At 61.4% G+C, this 15,313-nt stretch overlaps 1 protein-coding gene across 32 annotated transcripts in view; it reads left to right on the top strand.

Moving 5' to 3' along the window:
- The window catches only part of NCOR2 (nuclear receptor corepressor 2), a 223,482-nt gene extending 208,289 nt beyond the window's left edge, over window positions 1–15,193 (top strand). For 18 of the 32 annotated variants that reach the window (XM_029221371.1, XM_029221524.1, XM_029221462.1 and 15 more), the window contains 13 exons: window positions 585–734; window positions 861–980; window positions 1,071–1,311; window positions 3,581–4,008; window positions 5,181–5,330; window positions 5,557–5,702; window positions 6,196–6,389; window positions 7,260–7,409; window positions 8,025–8,173; window positions 8,926–8,979; window positions 11,986–12,207; window positions 13,268–13,447; window positions 14,051–15,193. In XM_029221371.1, the coding sequence (XP_029077204.1) occupies window positions 585–734; window positions 861–980; window positions 1,071–1,311; window positions 3,581–4,008; window positions 5,181–5,330; window positions 5,557–5,702; window positions 6,196–6,389; window positions 7,260–7,409; window positions 8,025–8,173; window positions 8,926–8,979; window positions 11,986–12,207; window positions 13,268–13,447; window positions 14,051–14,232 (2,366 nt within the window). In that variant the 3' untranslated portion in view covers window positions 14,233–15,193. The remainder of the gene's footprint in view (window positions 1–584; window positions 735–860; window positions 981–1,070; window positions 1,312–3,580; window positions 4,009–5,180; window positions 5,331–5,556; window positions 5,703–6,195; window positions 6,390–7,259; window positions 7,410–8,024; window positions 8,174–8,925; window positions 8,980–11,985; window positions 12,208–13,267; window positions 13,448–14,050) is intronic. The other 14 variants (XM_029221531.1, XM_029221507.1, XM_029221498.1 and 11 more) reach the window with 8 other exon arrangements.
- Window positions 15,194–15,313: the final 120 nt, after the last annotated feature.

Here is a 15,313-nt window from a genome sequence, read left to right as displayed (position 1 = left end):
ATGCGTACACACGGGCTCTGCACGTGCTTGTGTCCTCTTGGTATGTGCGGTCCCTGGAGTTTAAAAAAAAAGATGGAAATGTGAGGCTGTTTGAACTTCAGGTCCCCTTGAGTGGAAACCAGCCCGGGGTTGCTTTGCATATGCATGTTACAGTCGCCTTGTGGAAACACTTCTGGAATGTGCTTCCGGAGCAACCAAGTACTAGTTACGGTCCAGTTGGTAAAACCGGTCACACTAGGTATTTCATACAGGGGGGACTGAGTACCAGGAAAGGACTGCATAGGGTCAAAGGCAAAAAGGGCACACCAAAAGAGCAAAATGGGCATAGCAAGGTATGCAGGGGTGCCAACTGCAAGCCACATCCACTTCAGGGTTTGGGAGCGAAGGGACGAGGTGCTGTGAGCACCCGGCATTCAGAGAAGGGTCCTGCGGGCCCGGTGCGGGGACCAAGGAGGGAGCATCCGGCCGTGCTGCTTCTCGGAGGACGCGCGGCGCTCCACCGGCTGGGGTGGTCCAGCCAGGAGGCAGCCTGGCCCCTCTCCTCCCCCGACCGCTGCAGCCCGGCCCCACCTCCTCTCTCACAGGCATCATCGACCTGTCCCAAGTGCCACACCTGCCTGTGCTGGTGCCCCCGACACCAGGCACTCCAGCCACCGCCATGGACCGCCTAGCCTACCTCCCCACGGCACCGCAGCACTTCAGCAGCCGGCTCAGCAGCTCCCCGCTCTCCCCAGGTGAGGCCCCCACCCCCGTTCTGGGCGTCCTCGGGCAGATGCCTTGCGCTCTCTGTTCCACCCTGGAAGACAAATCCAGGGCCCTTCCTGTGTCCGGGGCTGAGCCGCAGGCCTTTGGGTTTCCAGGAGGCCCCACCCACTTGACAAAACCCACGGCCACGTCCTCGTCCGAGAGGGAGCGGGAACGGGAGAAGTCCATCCTCGCGTCTACCACCACGGTGGAGCACGCGCCCATCTGGAGGCCCGGTAGGACGGCGGAGCCGCCAGCACGCGCCCCAGCGGTCCCTGTGGCTGCGCGTGGCCCGCCCCTCTGATCCCACGGCTTGTTTCCACCAGGTACGGAGCAGAGCGGCGGCGGCGGCGGCGGCGGCGGCGGCGGAGGCGGAGGCGGCGGCGGCGGCGGTGGGGGTGGGAGCAGCGGCAGCCGCCCCGCCTCCCACTCCCACCAGCACTCGCCCATCTCACCCCGGACCCAGGACGCCATCCAGCAGAGGCCCAGCGTGCTGCACAACACGGGCATGAAGAGCATTATCACCTCCGTGGAGCCCAGCACGCCCACGGTCCTGAGGTGGGCCAGGTTGGCACAGGGGAGGGGACAGGCCGGGGGGTGGGGGCGGTCACTGGATGCAGGTTGGGGGGATGCGCAAGTGTACCGATGGGTTGGGAGGTATATGGGAGAGTGAGCGATGGCTGGGCAGGTAGGTGGGTGGGTGGCTAGGTGGGTGAGAAGGTAAAGAGGTGGGTGATTGGGTTAGTTGGATGGGTGGGTGGATAGATGAATGGATGGATGGGTGGATAATAGACTTTGGGTGGGTAAGTGGATGGATGACAGGCGAGTAGGTAGATGCATAGGTGGGTCAGTGGTGGATAGATGCGTGGCGGAGCTAGATGAACGGGCAGGTGGGGGGGTAGATGGATAGATAACAGCGGGTGGGTGGGTGGATGGATGGATGGTTGTGTTAGAGAGCTAGGTGAATAGGTGGATGGATGGAGGTGGATGAACAGATGGTGGGTAATTGGATGGAGGTTGGGTTAGATGGGTGAGCAGGTAGGTGGATGGATGGGTAGATGGGTGAGTAGATAGGTGATGGGTTGAGTAGGTGGGTGGATGGGTGGTTGGGTTGGGTTAGGTAGGTAGGTGGGGAGGTGGGTGGATAGATGGGTAGGTGGACAGGTGATGAGTTGGGTAGATGGCTGGGGGGGTTGGGTGGGTAGATGGATGAGTAGGTGGTTCATTGGGTAGATGGATGACGAGTTGGGTGGGTGGATGGGGGAGTAGTTGGGTGGGTTGTCGAGTTCAGGAATGGAGTCTGTGGAGCGGGGAGGGAGAGGCAGAGTGAGGCCTGTGAGGAGAGCCTTTCCTGTTCCTCCCAGGATTCAGCAGGGCCCTACAGGGAGGAGCTAGTGTCTCTCTTGCCTGGACAAAGTCCAGAGGTTCCGTGAAGATGGGAGAAGCTGCAGAGGTCCCATATGTGTCCCCCCCGCCACCCCCCGGAGTCCACTTCCTATCACAACAGGCCCAGGACCCACCTCCCACCCCCTGCCCAAGGTCTGTGGGCAGAGCTGCCTGACGGGGGAGGGAGCTTCCCCAATACCCCTGCCCGCCCAGCGACAGTTTGGAGGTGGCTGCTTCTTCCAAAATGAAGTATCCGTTCATGCGAGTATGCTTCCATTTGGCTAGTCTAAATCATACCTTCCCCACCACCATCCCAATTATGAAAAATGACATCATTTCTCAAGCGCATAGGCTTGTCCCCTCTGAGTCAGGTCCCCAGCGGGTACGCATGGAAGGAGCGCCTGAGTCTCAGAGTGGGGCACCCAGGCGTGAGCTCCCACCAGCAACCACCGGTGAGAGGCTGTAGCAGGGACATCAAGCCCTTTCCCAGTGGCAGCTGAGTTAAGACCCCTGGGAGAGAGGGTTAGCACAAGCCTTCCTCATGGAAAACGCTAGGCTTGACAGGCCACAAGAGATGGCGTCGGGCCAGCTCATGTCCAAGCCTGTTTCTCATCTGCAAAGCAGGGATAGTTACATTGACCCTGTGAAGGTCAGAGAGAGGGCATCTGTGCATCCCTTCTTCCTGTTGGGCCTGCGGTGGGCCTCCTGCCCTGTGCTGGGTACGGGGGACACGGTAATGGTTGACGCACGCAGTGCCCTCTTAGGGCTTGTGGGCTAGACCCATAAGCCTCTGGGGTAAGGAAGAGCGCTCCAGGCAGAGGGGACGACAGGGAGCCCCTGATGGCGGAGGTGGGAGAGCTGGGCCCCACTGCCCTGTCCTTTAACCACCCGCCCTAGCCCGCCCTCTGGGCCTTTGCCCTGTGGCTCACTCATTTCCTCCCCAGCGCATGTGCCAGCCCCTCAGAGTCCCCCGTGAGCCCTGCCTAAGAGCTCCCTTGCCATTCTCTTAGCAGAATGTAACCCAGACTCGTTCACCTTCGAGCAGTTGCCACACTGATAGGGGTTTAATTTATCACGTTATCACATTAAGACGTGCGTAGTCTGTCTTCTCATCCAGAACGTATGGCGCTTTTGTCTGTTTTGTGCACTGCCGTACCCCAGCGTCTAGAACGGCGCCTGACACATAGTAGGTGCTCAGTAAAAAGTTTTGGGCTGACGAGCTGATGGGCTGGATGGACGGCGGGTGGATGGGGTAGGTGAGGCCACATGGCACGGGGGCTCGCAGGTCTCGGTCAGCAGCGTTTATTCTGAGAGCAGTAGGGAGAGTGGGAGCTCTTCCGGGCAGGGGAGACTCCGCAGGGTGTCAAAGTGAGGGAGTGACCCTGCCTCGGCCTCACAGGCCCCGGTTGTGGCTCGCGCAGCTGCTGAACCTCCCTCTCTCTTCCCCCAGGTCCACCTCCACCTCCTCGCCTGTCCGCCCGGCCGCCACATTCCCACCCGCCACCCACTGCCCACTGGGTGGCACCCTCGACGGGGTCTACCCCACCCTCCTGGAGCCTGTCTTGCTGCCTAAGGAGGCCCCGCGGGTCACCCGGCCCGAGCGGCCCCGAGCAGACGCCGGCCACACCTTCCTCGCCAAGCCCCCAGCCCGCGCGGGGCTGGAGCCCGCGTCCTCCCCCGGCAAGGGCTCCGAGCCCCGGCCCCTGGCGCCGCCTGGCTCCGGCCACGCAGCCATCGCCCGCGCCCCGGCGAAGGGCATCACGCCCCACCACGCCAGCCCGGACCAGCCAGCGCCGCCCGCCTCGGCCTCGGACCTGCACCGGGAAAAGACTCAAAGTAAACCCTTTTCCATCCAGGAATTGGAACTCCGTTCTCTGGGTAAGACCACCCTGACAGCGGCCACCTTCATAGACGCGATAATCATGCGTCAAATTGCTCACGATAAAGGGCCGCGAGAAGGAGGTTCGCTGGCCAACGACTCCCCTCGCGATGGTAAGACTCCTGGCCCCGCCGCCCACCCGCTCCGTCTTGTGGCCTAAAGATATTTTCAGATCTCTGCTTTTTATTTTTCCCCCATTTTTCGTTGGTTTTGGTATTTTGTTTTGAAAGTCGTCCTCGTCGATTGCACGCTCTGGTGGTTCCTCCAGCCGCGCACACCCGCTCTGAGCGGGGGGCAGCCTCATTCTTTGCACATCGTTCTATCATGATTTTTTTGTGTTGTTTTGGATTTTCGCTTTTTTTCCTTTAATGAATGGATCTGTGATTTTGACTTTAGCCGCGCCTCCCATCTCCCCCTTTGCGCCTTTGTCTGGGGAGCGGGGCTGCAGAGGGGCGCAGGCCGATGCCTCCCACCCCCCGGCACACGGTGCAGAGAAGACGGGGAGGGGGGGAGCGCCGCCACTCTCCAGGAGGAGCTGGGAACCTGCCCCCTGCGTCCTGCCCAGGTCGTGAGGGTGTCTTGGGGGTACTCTGCCCCACGCTCCCCTTGCCAACCCACCAGCCAGCAGCCCCGGGGACGAGGGGCATCCTCCGTGCTGGAGCGGGGCTGTGGCCCGGTGGGGACACTGGGACCTGAGTGTCGCTCCCGCCCCAGCCCTCACCGACCTCACTCTCTCACCGCCTGTCCGCTGCCCCTACACTCCCTTCACAGAGACTCATCCTGCCCCATGTCACTCCGCCCGCCCCTGGCCCGCCGGCACCACCGGGTTCTGTCTCCGTCCCTTTTCCCACCTGTGCTGCTTTCCAGCTCTCCCTCTGCTTGGATCTCTCCCCGTCCCCCTCCGCCCTCCTGCCTGTGCGTCCTGTTCTCTGCGCTGCTTCCGTGTCCAGCTCTCTCTACAGCCCTCTCTCCCTGTAGCCCCCGTCCCTCTTTTCTCACTCTGCCCCCACCCCTGGCCGGCCAGCAGACCCCACGCTGGCTCTCTCCCTCTCTCTCCCTCGGCCCCAGCTCCCACCCCCGGCCTGGGGGACCCCGCCAGTGTGGGAGGGTAGGCTGGGAGGGGCAGCCTGGCCCTGGTGCTTGCCTGACTCGCGGCCTCACCCGGCTTCAGGTTACCACGGCGGCGGCTACAGCCCTGATGGGGTGGAGCCCGTCAGCCCCGTGAGCTCACCCAGCCTGACCCATGACAAGGGGCTCCCCAAGCACCTGGAGGAACTCGACAAGAGCCACCTGGAAGGGGACCTGCGGCACAAGCAGCCAGGTAGGGTCCCGCCCTGCCTCCGAGCCCCCTCCCGCCCCCCCACGTGTGAGACAGGGACAGTTGTCACCCCATCGCGCAGGTGGGGAAACTGAGGCACTCAGAGGCGGCGGAATCGGCCTCGCACCACAGCTCAGAGGGCAGAGCCGGGCTCTGAGGGCAGCAGCCCCGCCAGGCACACGCCTCGCCCCCCTCAGCCACGCCCTGACCTGCTCTGCTCTGCCCACAGGCCCGGGGAAGCTCAGCGGCGAGGCTGCACACCTCCCACACCTGCGGCCGCTGCCCGAGAGCCAGCCCTCGTCCAGCCCGCTGCTCCAGACCACCCCAGGGGTCAAAGGTCACCAGCGGGTGGTCACGCTGGCACAGCACATCAGTGTAACTACCCCTCCTCTGCCCCCTCCTCATTGCCTTTGTACCTGGGGTGGGACCCGGCCCCGAGGAAGGGGGTGGGGAGGGTCCACGCACCGTCTGGTGGGTAAACTGAGTCCTGGTGAGGTGAGCCAGGGATCTGGGGGTTGGTGAGGGCAAGCCATGTCAGGGGTCCCAGAGTCTCAAACTCAGGTGCTACATCCGCCCCCTCATCCAGCTGACGGAGCCTCAGGTGCACGAGCCCAGCCGCGATCCACATCTTACACACGCTGGTCAGGGGAACCCGATCCACCTGGGGGCCCACTTTGAGACTTGGGCCAATGCCCCCACCCCATGCACTTGGGGGCATTGAGGCTGTGTGGGCAGGCCCGAAGCCCCTGGGGAGCCAAGGACCCGGGTTCTGCCCCCAAAGCTCAGTCCAGCCCTCACCCCGCCTGGAAGGTTCTGGCAGATGGCTGGCGCCTGACCCTGCTCCTGTCCCCTGACCCTTGGCCTGCAGGAGGTCATCACGCAGGACTACACGCGGCACCACCCACAGCAGCTCAGTGCGCCCCTCCCTGCCCCCCTGTACTCCTTCCCTGGAGCCAGCTGCCCCGTCCTGGACCTTCGCCGCCCACCCAGCGACCTCTACCTCCCAGCCCCGGACCATGGCGCCCCTGCCCGTGGCTCACCCCACAGTGAAGGGGGCAAGAGGTGAGTGGCGGTGGGAGACAGGGTGCCCCTTGCTGGTCACCACCGAGAGGGCTCTGTTAGGTGTCTGCTGCGGGAAGCTTGAGCCCAGTAAAGTGCGAGGCCCGCCTGGAGCCATTGCACATATGAGAAACCGAGGTTCAGGGAGACCAGGGAGTTTGCTCAAGGTCACGGCGCAGCTGGACAATAGCTGTTACATACGCCACACTCGGGGGGATTCCAGGCACCAAGCTGAATACTTCACACCTGTTAACCAGGATCCTCACCACAACCTTGGGAAGTGTAGGCAGTGTTATCCCATTTCACAGACAAAGAAACCGAGGCACGGAGCAGTGAATTCACTTGCCTATAGGGACGCAGCCAGTAAGTGGCGGAGCTGGGATTCGAAGCAGAGCCGTGTGATTTGAGAGCCGCCTCCTAACGGGCACATACACACTTGCACTCCTGGTTACCCCTGGGGGGCTCCCTGGTCAGAGAGGAGAGGAGCGGGGAGGGACCCCCGCTCTAGGATGAAGGAGCCATTCCGGGTGGTGCACAGAGTTGGGGAGACAGCAACATGTCTTTGGGGGAACAGTGGGGTCCCTGGCGTCGGGGTGCAGCAGGGGTTCAGCCAGATTCAGCCCACGGCCTGTGCTTGCATGGCCCACGAGCTAAAGATGATTTTACGTTTTTAAAGAAGGAGAATATACAGCAGAGACTACAAGTGGCCCACGACGCCTGAAATGTTTGCTATCTGACCCTTTGCAGGAAAAGCGGGCTAACCCTTGGTTTAGAACGAGGCAGGGCTTAGCGGGGAGTGGAGAAAGGGATGCGCCCCCTTCAAGAGGGAGAGCCCTGAGCTCTGACCACCACGGGGACCCTCTCTCCGCCCAGGTCTCCAGAGCCAAGCAAGACGTCAGCCTTGGGCAGCAGTGAGGATGGTATAGAACCTGTGTCCCCGCCGGAGGGCATGGCAGAGCCCGGGCATCCCCGGAGCACCGTGTACCCGCTGCTGTACCGGCACGGGGAGCAGGTGGAGCCCAGGTACCTGCACGGCAGCCCCTCCCCTTCCTGGGGCGCTCAGGACTCGGGCCCTTGCCCACCTGCGGCCTCGATCCACCACTGTGCAGCTGGGGGCTTGGCAAGGGCTTTGGGGTGCAGCCGGGGGGCCTCAGACCCGCTAAACAAGGTCAAAACTTGACGGACCTCCACGGCTGCTTCCTGAGCCTTGGGCTGGGGTCTCTTAGCTCAGGCCCGGCCCCTGTTGCCGGCACTTGAGGATCCGAGAAATAAAGAGCTAAGTGTGCTGGACCAAACTGGGGCCCCGGGGAGTAGGGGGGGATGGAGGTGGAGAGAAAGGGCCCCCTGACCTCAGGGGCAGACGTGGTCTGAGCCCACTTTGGTTCCCGAGGCTCTTTTCTGGGAGTCCAGCTATTTCAAGTAGACAGGCGTGGCCCACCGGGGCAGCTGGGGCTCTGCAGAGACACCCTGAGCCCAAGGATAGGTGGATGACAGAGGGGATTTCGGAAGACATGGGCCCTAAGAAGTGGGGGAAGCAAGCATGAGGTGGGAGAAGCTTCATTCTGAATTTCTAAGGCAGCTCAGGTGGTAAGCTCCCCATCATCAAGGGAACTGACCTGGGGTGTCTGATCCTCGCAGCAGGATGGGCTCCAAATCCCCAGGCAACACCAGCCAGCCGCCGGCCTTCTTCAGCAAGCTGACCGAGAGCAACTCGGCCATGGTCAAATCTAAGAAACAGGAGATCAACAAGAAGCTGAACACCCACAACCGGAACGAGCCAGAATACAGTAAGGGGCCCACCCTCCTTGGGAGCGGGGCTACCGGGGGCTGGGGGTTAGCACAGCCGGGTGGACCCGCCGGCCCGTCACCTCACGTTCAGGGAGCCCGTGTTGTCCCTCTTTTTCCCATAGGCATTTGCTGGGTTGTCACAGCATGATGCCCGGCACACAGGGGGCACTCGGGATATTGGCATGCACGGGTCTGTTCGTAGTGGGCGCCAGAGATCGGGGTCACGCCCTTACAAGGACCCCGTGTGTACCCCACGCACGATGCGCTTCACACCTGTGACTTGTTTTCCCCATTTTTGCGGTTACTGGACGTAAACCCTAGCTTAGCTCTACCCTGTCAGCACAGTGCCGGGCATATAGCAGCTGCTCGAGAGAATACATGAGCGGGTGAAGCAACGAATGAAGGCACATCACATCCCCGGCCTCAGCAAACTCACTAGCGCGGGGAGCTCGGGGCCCTTGCAGAGGCTTTTCTCTTTCTGGGGCTGGAGTCGCAGCCTTGCAGACAGTCCCTGGCCCAGGCTGCTAAGTCCAGAACCTTGCCAAGTGTTGTGCCTGGGCCAGTAGGTCAGCAGCCTCAGGGGGCTGGCTCGAAATGCCGACTCTCAGGCCCTGCCCCAGCCCTGCTAAATCTGTCTGCATTGCGCAAGCTCCCAGGTGGTGCACCTTGCCGAGACCAGACAGGGGACATAGTGGGGGGAAGGTGCTTTCCAGGACCTGTAGGCCTCACCCATCTCGTCGTCCCCCTCCAGATATTGGCCAGCCCGGGACGGAGATCTTCAACATGCCCGCCATCACCGGAGCAGGTAACCTGGTCACCCTGGGCTGCTCGGCCGACAGGCCATCCCCTCCCTCCCCCTCCCCCGTCACTGTGCGCCCAGGGAGGTCAAGCTGGGTGTCTGGACCTGGAAGGAGACTTGGGAGTGAGGCCTCGGAGGTCACTGGGCCTCACATCAGCCGTAGCCATGGTGACACTTGGCTTTCATAGTTCAAGTGTGTCCCCTCCTCTGCGGTGGGGATGCAGACACACACGAAAGGCCGGCGGGGTCTGGCAAGGAGTGTCTATTTGGAGTTCAATTTCAAGGCCTTCTGGTGCATGTAGCACAGTATTAGAATCACACACAACTACCCGGAACCTGTCTGTTGGGATCTCGGATGGAGATGTGAGTGTGTGGAGTGGGCCTGTGTGTGCACGTGGTCCACGTGGGCATTTTTTATAGGTGGAGCATCGGTTTTACTGGAAAATCCCATCCAGGGAGCTGGGGAAACAGTGCAGATGTATTCCAGAGATGAGTGTAAAATTCACACACATTTTTTTTAATACAAATTTATTGTATTTATTTATTTTTGACTGTGTTCGGCCTTCGTTGCTGCACACGGGCTTTCTCTAGTTGCAGCAAGCGGGGGCTACTTTTTGTTGCCGTGCACGGGCTTCTCATTGCGGTGGCTTCTCGTTGCGGAGCACGGGCTCTAGGCACGTGGGCTTCAGTAGTTGCAGCACGCGAGCTCAGTAGTTGTGGCTCGCAGGCTCAGTAGTTGTGGCGCACGGGCTTAGTTGCTCCGTGGCATGTGGGATCTTCCCGGACTAGGGCTCGAACCCGTGTCGCCTGCATTGGCAGGCGGATTCTCAACCACCACTGCGCCACCAGGGAAGCCCTCACACACATTTTTACACTGAAACTTAAGCCTTCTATGATGTTTTGGAGCCTGTGGGGTTACACTGTGCATTTCTGCTGCCTCTGTAGAAGGACTGGGACGGGGCTTTGGGGAAGCACCTGGTGTCTGGTGTGAAGTGGTTGAGCCAGAGCAGACAGGGCTGACCCTCCGCCAGAGGCCTGCCCGGTATGGGGAGGAACGAGGCGTCTTTGGGGGGATGTGCTGACCTTCCCTGAGGGCCGTCACAGCTCTGGGAATGTGGTGAGCAAAAGGCAGCCATTGGATTTTATCAGGGGGCCACGGGGCCTCTAAATGGGGGTCCCAACTGGGGAATGTCCACCCACCCAGAGACTAGACGCTGGGGGCTTGGCTGAGCCTCGGGCAATGGGGAGGAGACAATTCGGTCAAAACAACAAGATGGACAGAAATGAATGTTTTCATGTTTTCATTTCAGAGATGCTCATACACCGACACAGGTGCGTGTGTGTGTAGAAATTCATGCGGTACAAGGAACTTGTATATAAATTAGACTCAACTATTTTTCAAAGCAGTTTAGGCCACACACACAAAATTTCCCCAGACCCAGGTCTCTGCTGCTTAATTAGCTCCTGCTTTAGGACTGGAGACGGTCAGCTTCCTGCCTAGCACTGACAGACCATGGACCCGTGACCTTGGGTGGCAGGTTCAGTAACATCTGTGATCGTAGGATGCTAACCTACCAAGGAACCATCATGACCTCTATCCCTCGCATCTTTTTTTTCCACTTCCCAGTGTCTTAGTTTGTAGGATCATAAATGCTTCTCCCCCCTCCCCGCCCCACTCACTCCTGCTGGAAATTTTGCTTTTCCTTGACCGACGTGACTTTTTTTAAGTGCTGATGGAGCATGACCGAGACACAGCTAAAAACCTGTCAAGGGGTCCTGTGGCTGTGAATGAACTTGAAACTAAAAGGAAGAAAAGAAAATGAAAACGTAGACAGCAAATCGTTGCTTTAGAAATGTGATTTTAGATGCTGCCGTGTTGCTCCGAGCCTCCCGGTAACCATCAGTCCAGTTTACAGACGAGTTAGGGGTCAGCAAGACCCATTATTCGGCCACTTGGTAATCATACAATTGACTTGGAGTGGAAGTTTTAAAATCCATGAAAATTTTGCCCAGTGGCAGGCAGAGAGCTTCGTCAGAGGTTTTTGGAAGCAAAGTCTGGTTTAACAAAAATGCCAAAAAGAGGCACGTTCCCCAGGGTTTGCAGACGTCCCCAGAATGGTTCACAAGCAAACAAGAGAGGGACAGAAAACCTGGTAAACAGAAAACGAGGCATAACTGGCGTGACTTTGAAGTGGGTGTCTGGAAGGATTCGTGAGGGACAGTTGTTGATCGGACCACTTCGTGCCGGGTGGCCGGGCCGGGGGCGGCCATGTGATTGTTTCCAGCTCTGCCCTGACCCCCCGCACGCACCGTAACTGCATGGCTGCGACCCCCCTCTCCACCGTCGTCTCTGCACCTCTTTCTCCTTGTGGCTCCCGGGCGGGGAGAGGGGGTGGGAGGAGAGTTAGGCCCAGCTACGGCGGCAGACAGGGGGCTTGAGGGTCCCAGGCCTCGCAGGCGGGGGCGGCCGGAGGACCATCTGGCCACCTTCCCTCCATTCCTCCCAGCAGCCCCCGGAAACCAGGGTGGACCCCCCAGCGCCCAGCACTGAGCTCTGGCTTGTCTTAGTTTCCCAGCAGCCCTTCCCCCAAATAAGGGGACCCCCTGATCCCGCTCCCCGTTCCTTTTTAAGGCCACTCGATTTTTTAAAAAAGAAGCAGCCCCAGCTGGGGGTTAGGGATCCAGAAGGGGCTTCTGATTTCCCCGAGGGCAGAGTAGGAATGAGGCTTGGGGGGGGGGGGCGGTCATCTAACCACCCCGAGCCCACCTCTTCCCCCACCGGGAATTCCTGAGGGCTTCCAGGGCCCGAGTCAGAGGGAGCCGTCCGCCCCCATCACCCTGCTGCGGAAACACGGGGGGAAGATAGGGAAATCAAGAATCGTTGCTTTGCCAAAATGTGCTCACTGTGTATTCTTTCTTCTCCTCCCTCTCTCCCTCTCTGCTTCTCTCTCCCTCTCTCCCCTTGTCCCCCCGGCCCCTGCGGCCCCCTTTGTGTGTGTGTCTCTCTCCCAGGCCTCATGACCTGCAGAAGCCAGGCGGTGCAGGAACATGCCAGCACCAACATGGGGCTGGAGGCCATTATTAGAAAGGCGCTCATGGGTAAATATGATCAGTGGGAGGAGCACCCGCTCAGCGCCAATGCTTTTAACCCTCTGAATGCCAGTGCCAGCCTGCCCGCTGCTATGCCCGTAACCGCTGCTGACGGACGGAGGGAACACGCGCTCACCTCGCCAGGTCTGCAGGCCTCCTCCACCCCGTCTGTCCCACCCCGGTGTCATTAATCCTCCCGCCTCCCTCCGCGTTCCTCTGACCAACCCCCCCTCCAGCTTTGGAGCTTGTGACTCTATTTTTGTGCGTGTTTGACGTGGTCCTGGAGTTGGGTAACCCCGAGCTGGGCGGACACCCCCCCGGGTGTCTGCGTGGCCCCGGCCCGCCCGCGCCCGCTGGGCCCGAAGGAGCTGCCGCTTTTCTAAAAACACTCATGCCGCTGCCCGAGCCCTGCCCTGCCTCCCTCCCCGGCTGGGCATTCGTCCCGGGATGCCCACGTCCTGGCCCAGCTTGTGTCTCCTTGGGGGAGATCAGGCTGGAGTGAGGACCCACTTTCTCTGTGTGGATCAGGAGGGACCCTTGGGCTCACGGCAGCCAGGCCAGTGGGCCTGGCGTCTGCTGCGGCCACCAAGCATGTTCACGGCTGGCCCTCGGGGCTGATGGGGTGGAGACCAGCATCTGTGTACCAGATCCAAACTCATGAATCAGGGAAACCAGACGGGCTGGCTCGCCCTCTGCCCTGGGTCCCGGATCAACACTCTGCGTATCAGGGCAAGGGCCAGGAAGAGAGTTCTTGAGCCATTTTTCTGACCTGGACACTGTGGCCCCGGGAAGTTTCTGGACTTAATGAGGGCCCAGGCCTGGCCTCAGGGGCCCTGGCTTCTCTGCAGAGGGCCCAGCCCCGGCACAGTCCTGGGGCAGTGGTCAGGGTCAAGCCAGAGGCCTGAGGCTCCGTGCTTGAGGTATTAGCCCCTGGTGGGTAGGGGGCCTCAGGGCAGCCTGAGGGGGCTTTGCAAGTAGTTCTACCCACTCCCCTAGTAGAAACCCCCTCCAAATCCAGGCTCCTGGCTGGGTCTGGCCATCTGGTCGATCTCCTTGGCTTCCCAGGGGGCTGGGCTGCTGTTCCCCCTCCCTGGGGGGCCCGGGAAGCAGGGGTCCGAGGACTCACCCACCCACCCCCGCCACCTCTACAGCGCGAGCGCTGTCCTCAGTCCAACTCGGCCCCTTCCCATGTGTCCCCCTGCAGGTGGTGGCGGGAAGGCCAAAGTCTCTGGCAGACCCAGCAGCCGAAAAGCCAAGTCCCCGGCCCCAGGCCTGGCGTCTGGGGACCGGCCACCCTCCGTCTCCTCAGTGCATTCGGAGGGAGACTGCAACCGCCGGACCCCACTCACCAACCGCGTGTGGGAGGACCGGCCCTCGTCTGCAGGTGGGCCCCAGGGGCGGGCAGGTGGGCCTGGCCGGCTGCCCGAGCACCTACTGTGTGCGGAGCACGTGGTCAGGCCTGTTCTGAGACACTCGCCCAGGGCCCTGGCCAGCTGAACTGGGGCTCGCAGATGGTCAGGATGCTTCTCGTAAGGGCCCAGGTGGAGGGAAAGAGCACGATTTAGAGAGAGGATGAAGGATTCAGGAAGTGAAGAGAGAGGCCTGTGGGCAAGGGCCGGTCCCACAGGCTTGGGGGGGGCCTCAGGGGAGCCCCCGACTTATCTGTGCATGCGAGGAGGTCCCTGGGGGAGGTGCGTGATCTCCCGCAGGTCCAAGGGAGCTCTTGGCTACAGGACAGACGCAGGGGGGCAAGGGCAGGAAGAGCGAGGCGGCTCCCGCTGGGCCGGGCGACAGGCTGCCGGGCATGAATGGCGTGGGAGTGCTGGAAGTGAGGCCAGGTGGGCAGTTTGAGAAAGCTTCCAGGAGACAGAAGAGGTGGGGAGGCAGGAGGCCGAGGCCCCAGCTCCTGGGGAGGTGGGCGGGTGGGCCCCTGGGGGCCGCCAGGCTCACCGGGGCCTCCGGGGCTTCTCTCCCGGCCTCTCCGCAGGGTCCACACCGTTCCCCTACAACCCCCTGATCATGCGGCTGCAGGCGGGGGTCATGGCCTCCCCGCCCCCGCCTGGCCTCCCCGCGGGCAGCGGGCCCCTGGCTGGCCCCCATCACGCCTGGGACGAGGAGCCCAAGCCGCTGCTCTGCTCGCAGTACGAGACGCTCTCCGACAGCGAGTGAGGCTCAGAACGGGGTGGGCCGGCGAGCGGCCGGAGCAGCGGGCGGCTGCCGACTCCCCCCACCGAGGAAGGAGCCCCTGAGTCTGCCTGTGCGCCCGTCTGTCCGTCCGTCCGTCCAGAGCCGGCATCCTTGCCTGTCTAAAGCCTTAACTACGACTCCCGCCCCGGCTGGCCCTGTGCAGTGACCTTACTCAGGGGATGTTTACCTGGTGCTCGGGAGGGGAGGGGCCGGGGAGGGGGCACGGCAGGCGTGTGGCGGCCACACGCACACAGCCGGGGCGGCCAGGGACCCAAAGCAGGACGACCACGCACCTCCCACGCCACTGCCTCCCCACCTAACGCATTTGGAACCAAAGTCTAAACTGAGCTAGCAGCCCCCGCACCCGCCCTCTGTCCCCATCCCGCTTAGCACTCTGGACAGACGGACACAGGCCCTGTCCAGGCCCCAGCGCTCTTGTCCCAGTCCCCACGGGCTGCCCCAGCCGACGAGACCGCTGGAAACCAAGTCAGGCCAGATGGGCGGGCGACGGGGCCGGGTGCGGCCTGGGGTGAGCGGCTGCTCCGAGGAACTGGACTGTTTTTCATACATCGTTGCCGCAGCGGTGGGAAGGAAAGGCAGGTGTAAATGATATATTGGTTTACAGGGTATATTTTTGATACCTTCAATGAATTAATTCAGATGTTTTAAGCAAGGAAGGACTTACCCAGTATTATTGCTGCTGTGCTTTCGATCTCTGCTTACTGTTCAAGAGGCGTGTGCAGGCCAACAGTCGGTGACCCCATAGTCCGCAGGACCGAGGTGGGGCAGGGGCTGCCAGCTCTCGAGCCCCCCTGCGTCCTCCCTCCCTTCCTTCCTTGGGCAGAATGAATTTGAAGGGGATTCTGTGACCGCCATCTGCGCACGGCGGTGGCGTCCTGTCATTTACACACGTTCTTCTCATTAAAAAGCGAATTATACTCCACTTACAGAGGCTCCTTCTCTATCTTAGCCCTGGCAGCCAGGAGGACAGGCGACTGGGCCGTGGGGGTGGGGGGGAGGGGAACAGTTGGAGTGTAACCCTGCGGGGGACAAGGGCGCATCC

The sequence above is a fragment of the Monodon monoceros genome, unplaced genomic scaffold (genome assembly GCF_005190385.1).
Source record: "Monodon monoceros isolate NGI ecotype Baffin Bay Population unplaced genomic scaffold, NGI_Narwhal_1 Super_Scaffold_1, whole genome shotgun sequence".
Classification (NCBI taxonomy): Eukaryota; Metazoa; Chordata; class Mammalia; order Artiodactyla; family Monodontidae; genus Monodon; species Monodon monoceros.
Note: the sequence above shows the minus strand (reverse complement) of the source record. Positions and strands in the feature narration are given on the sequence as shown.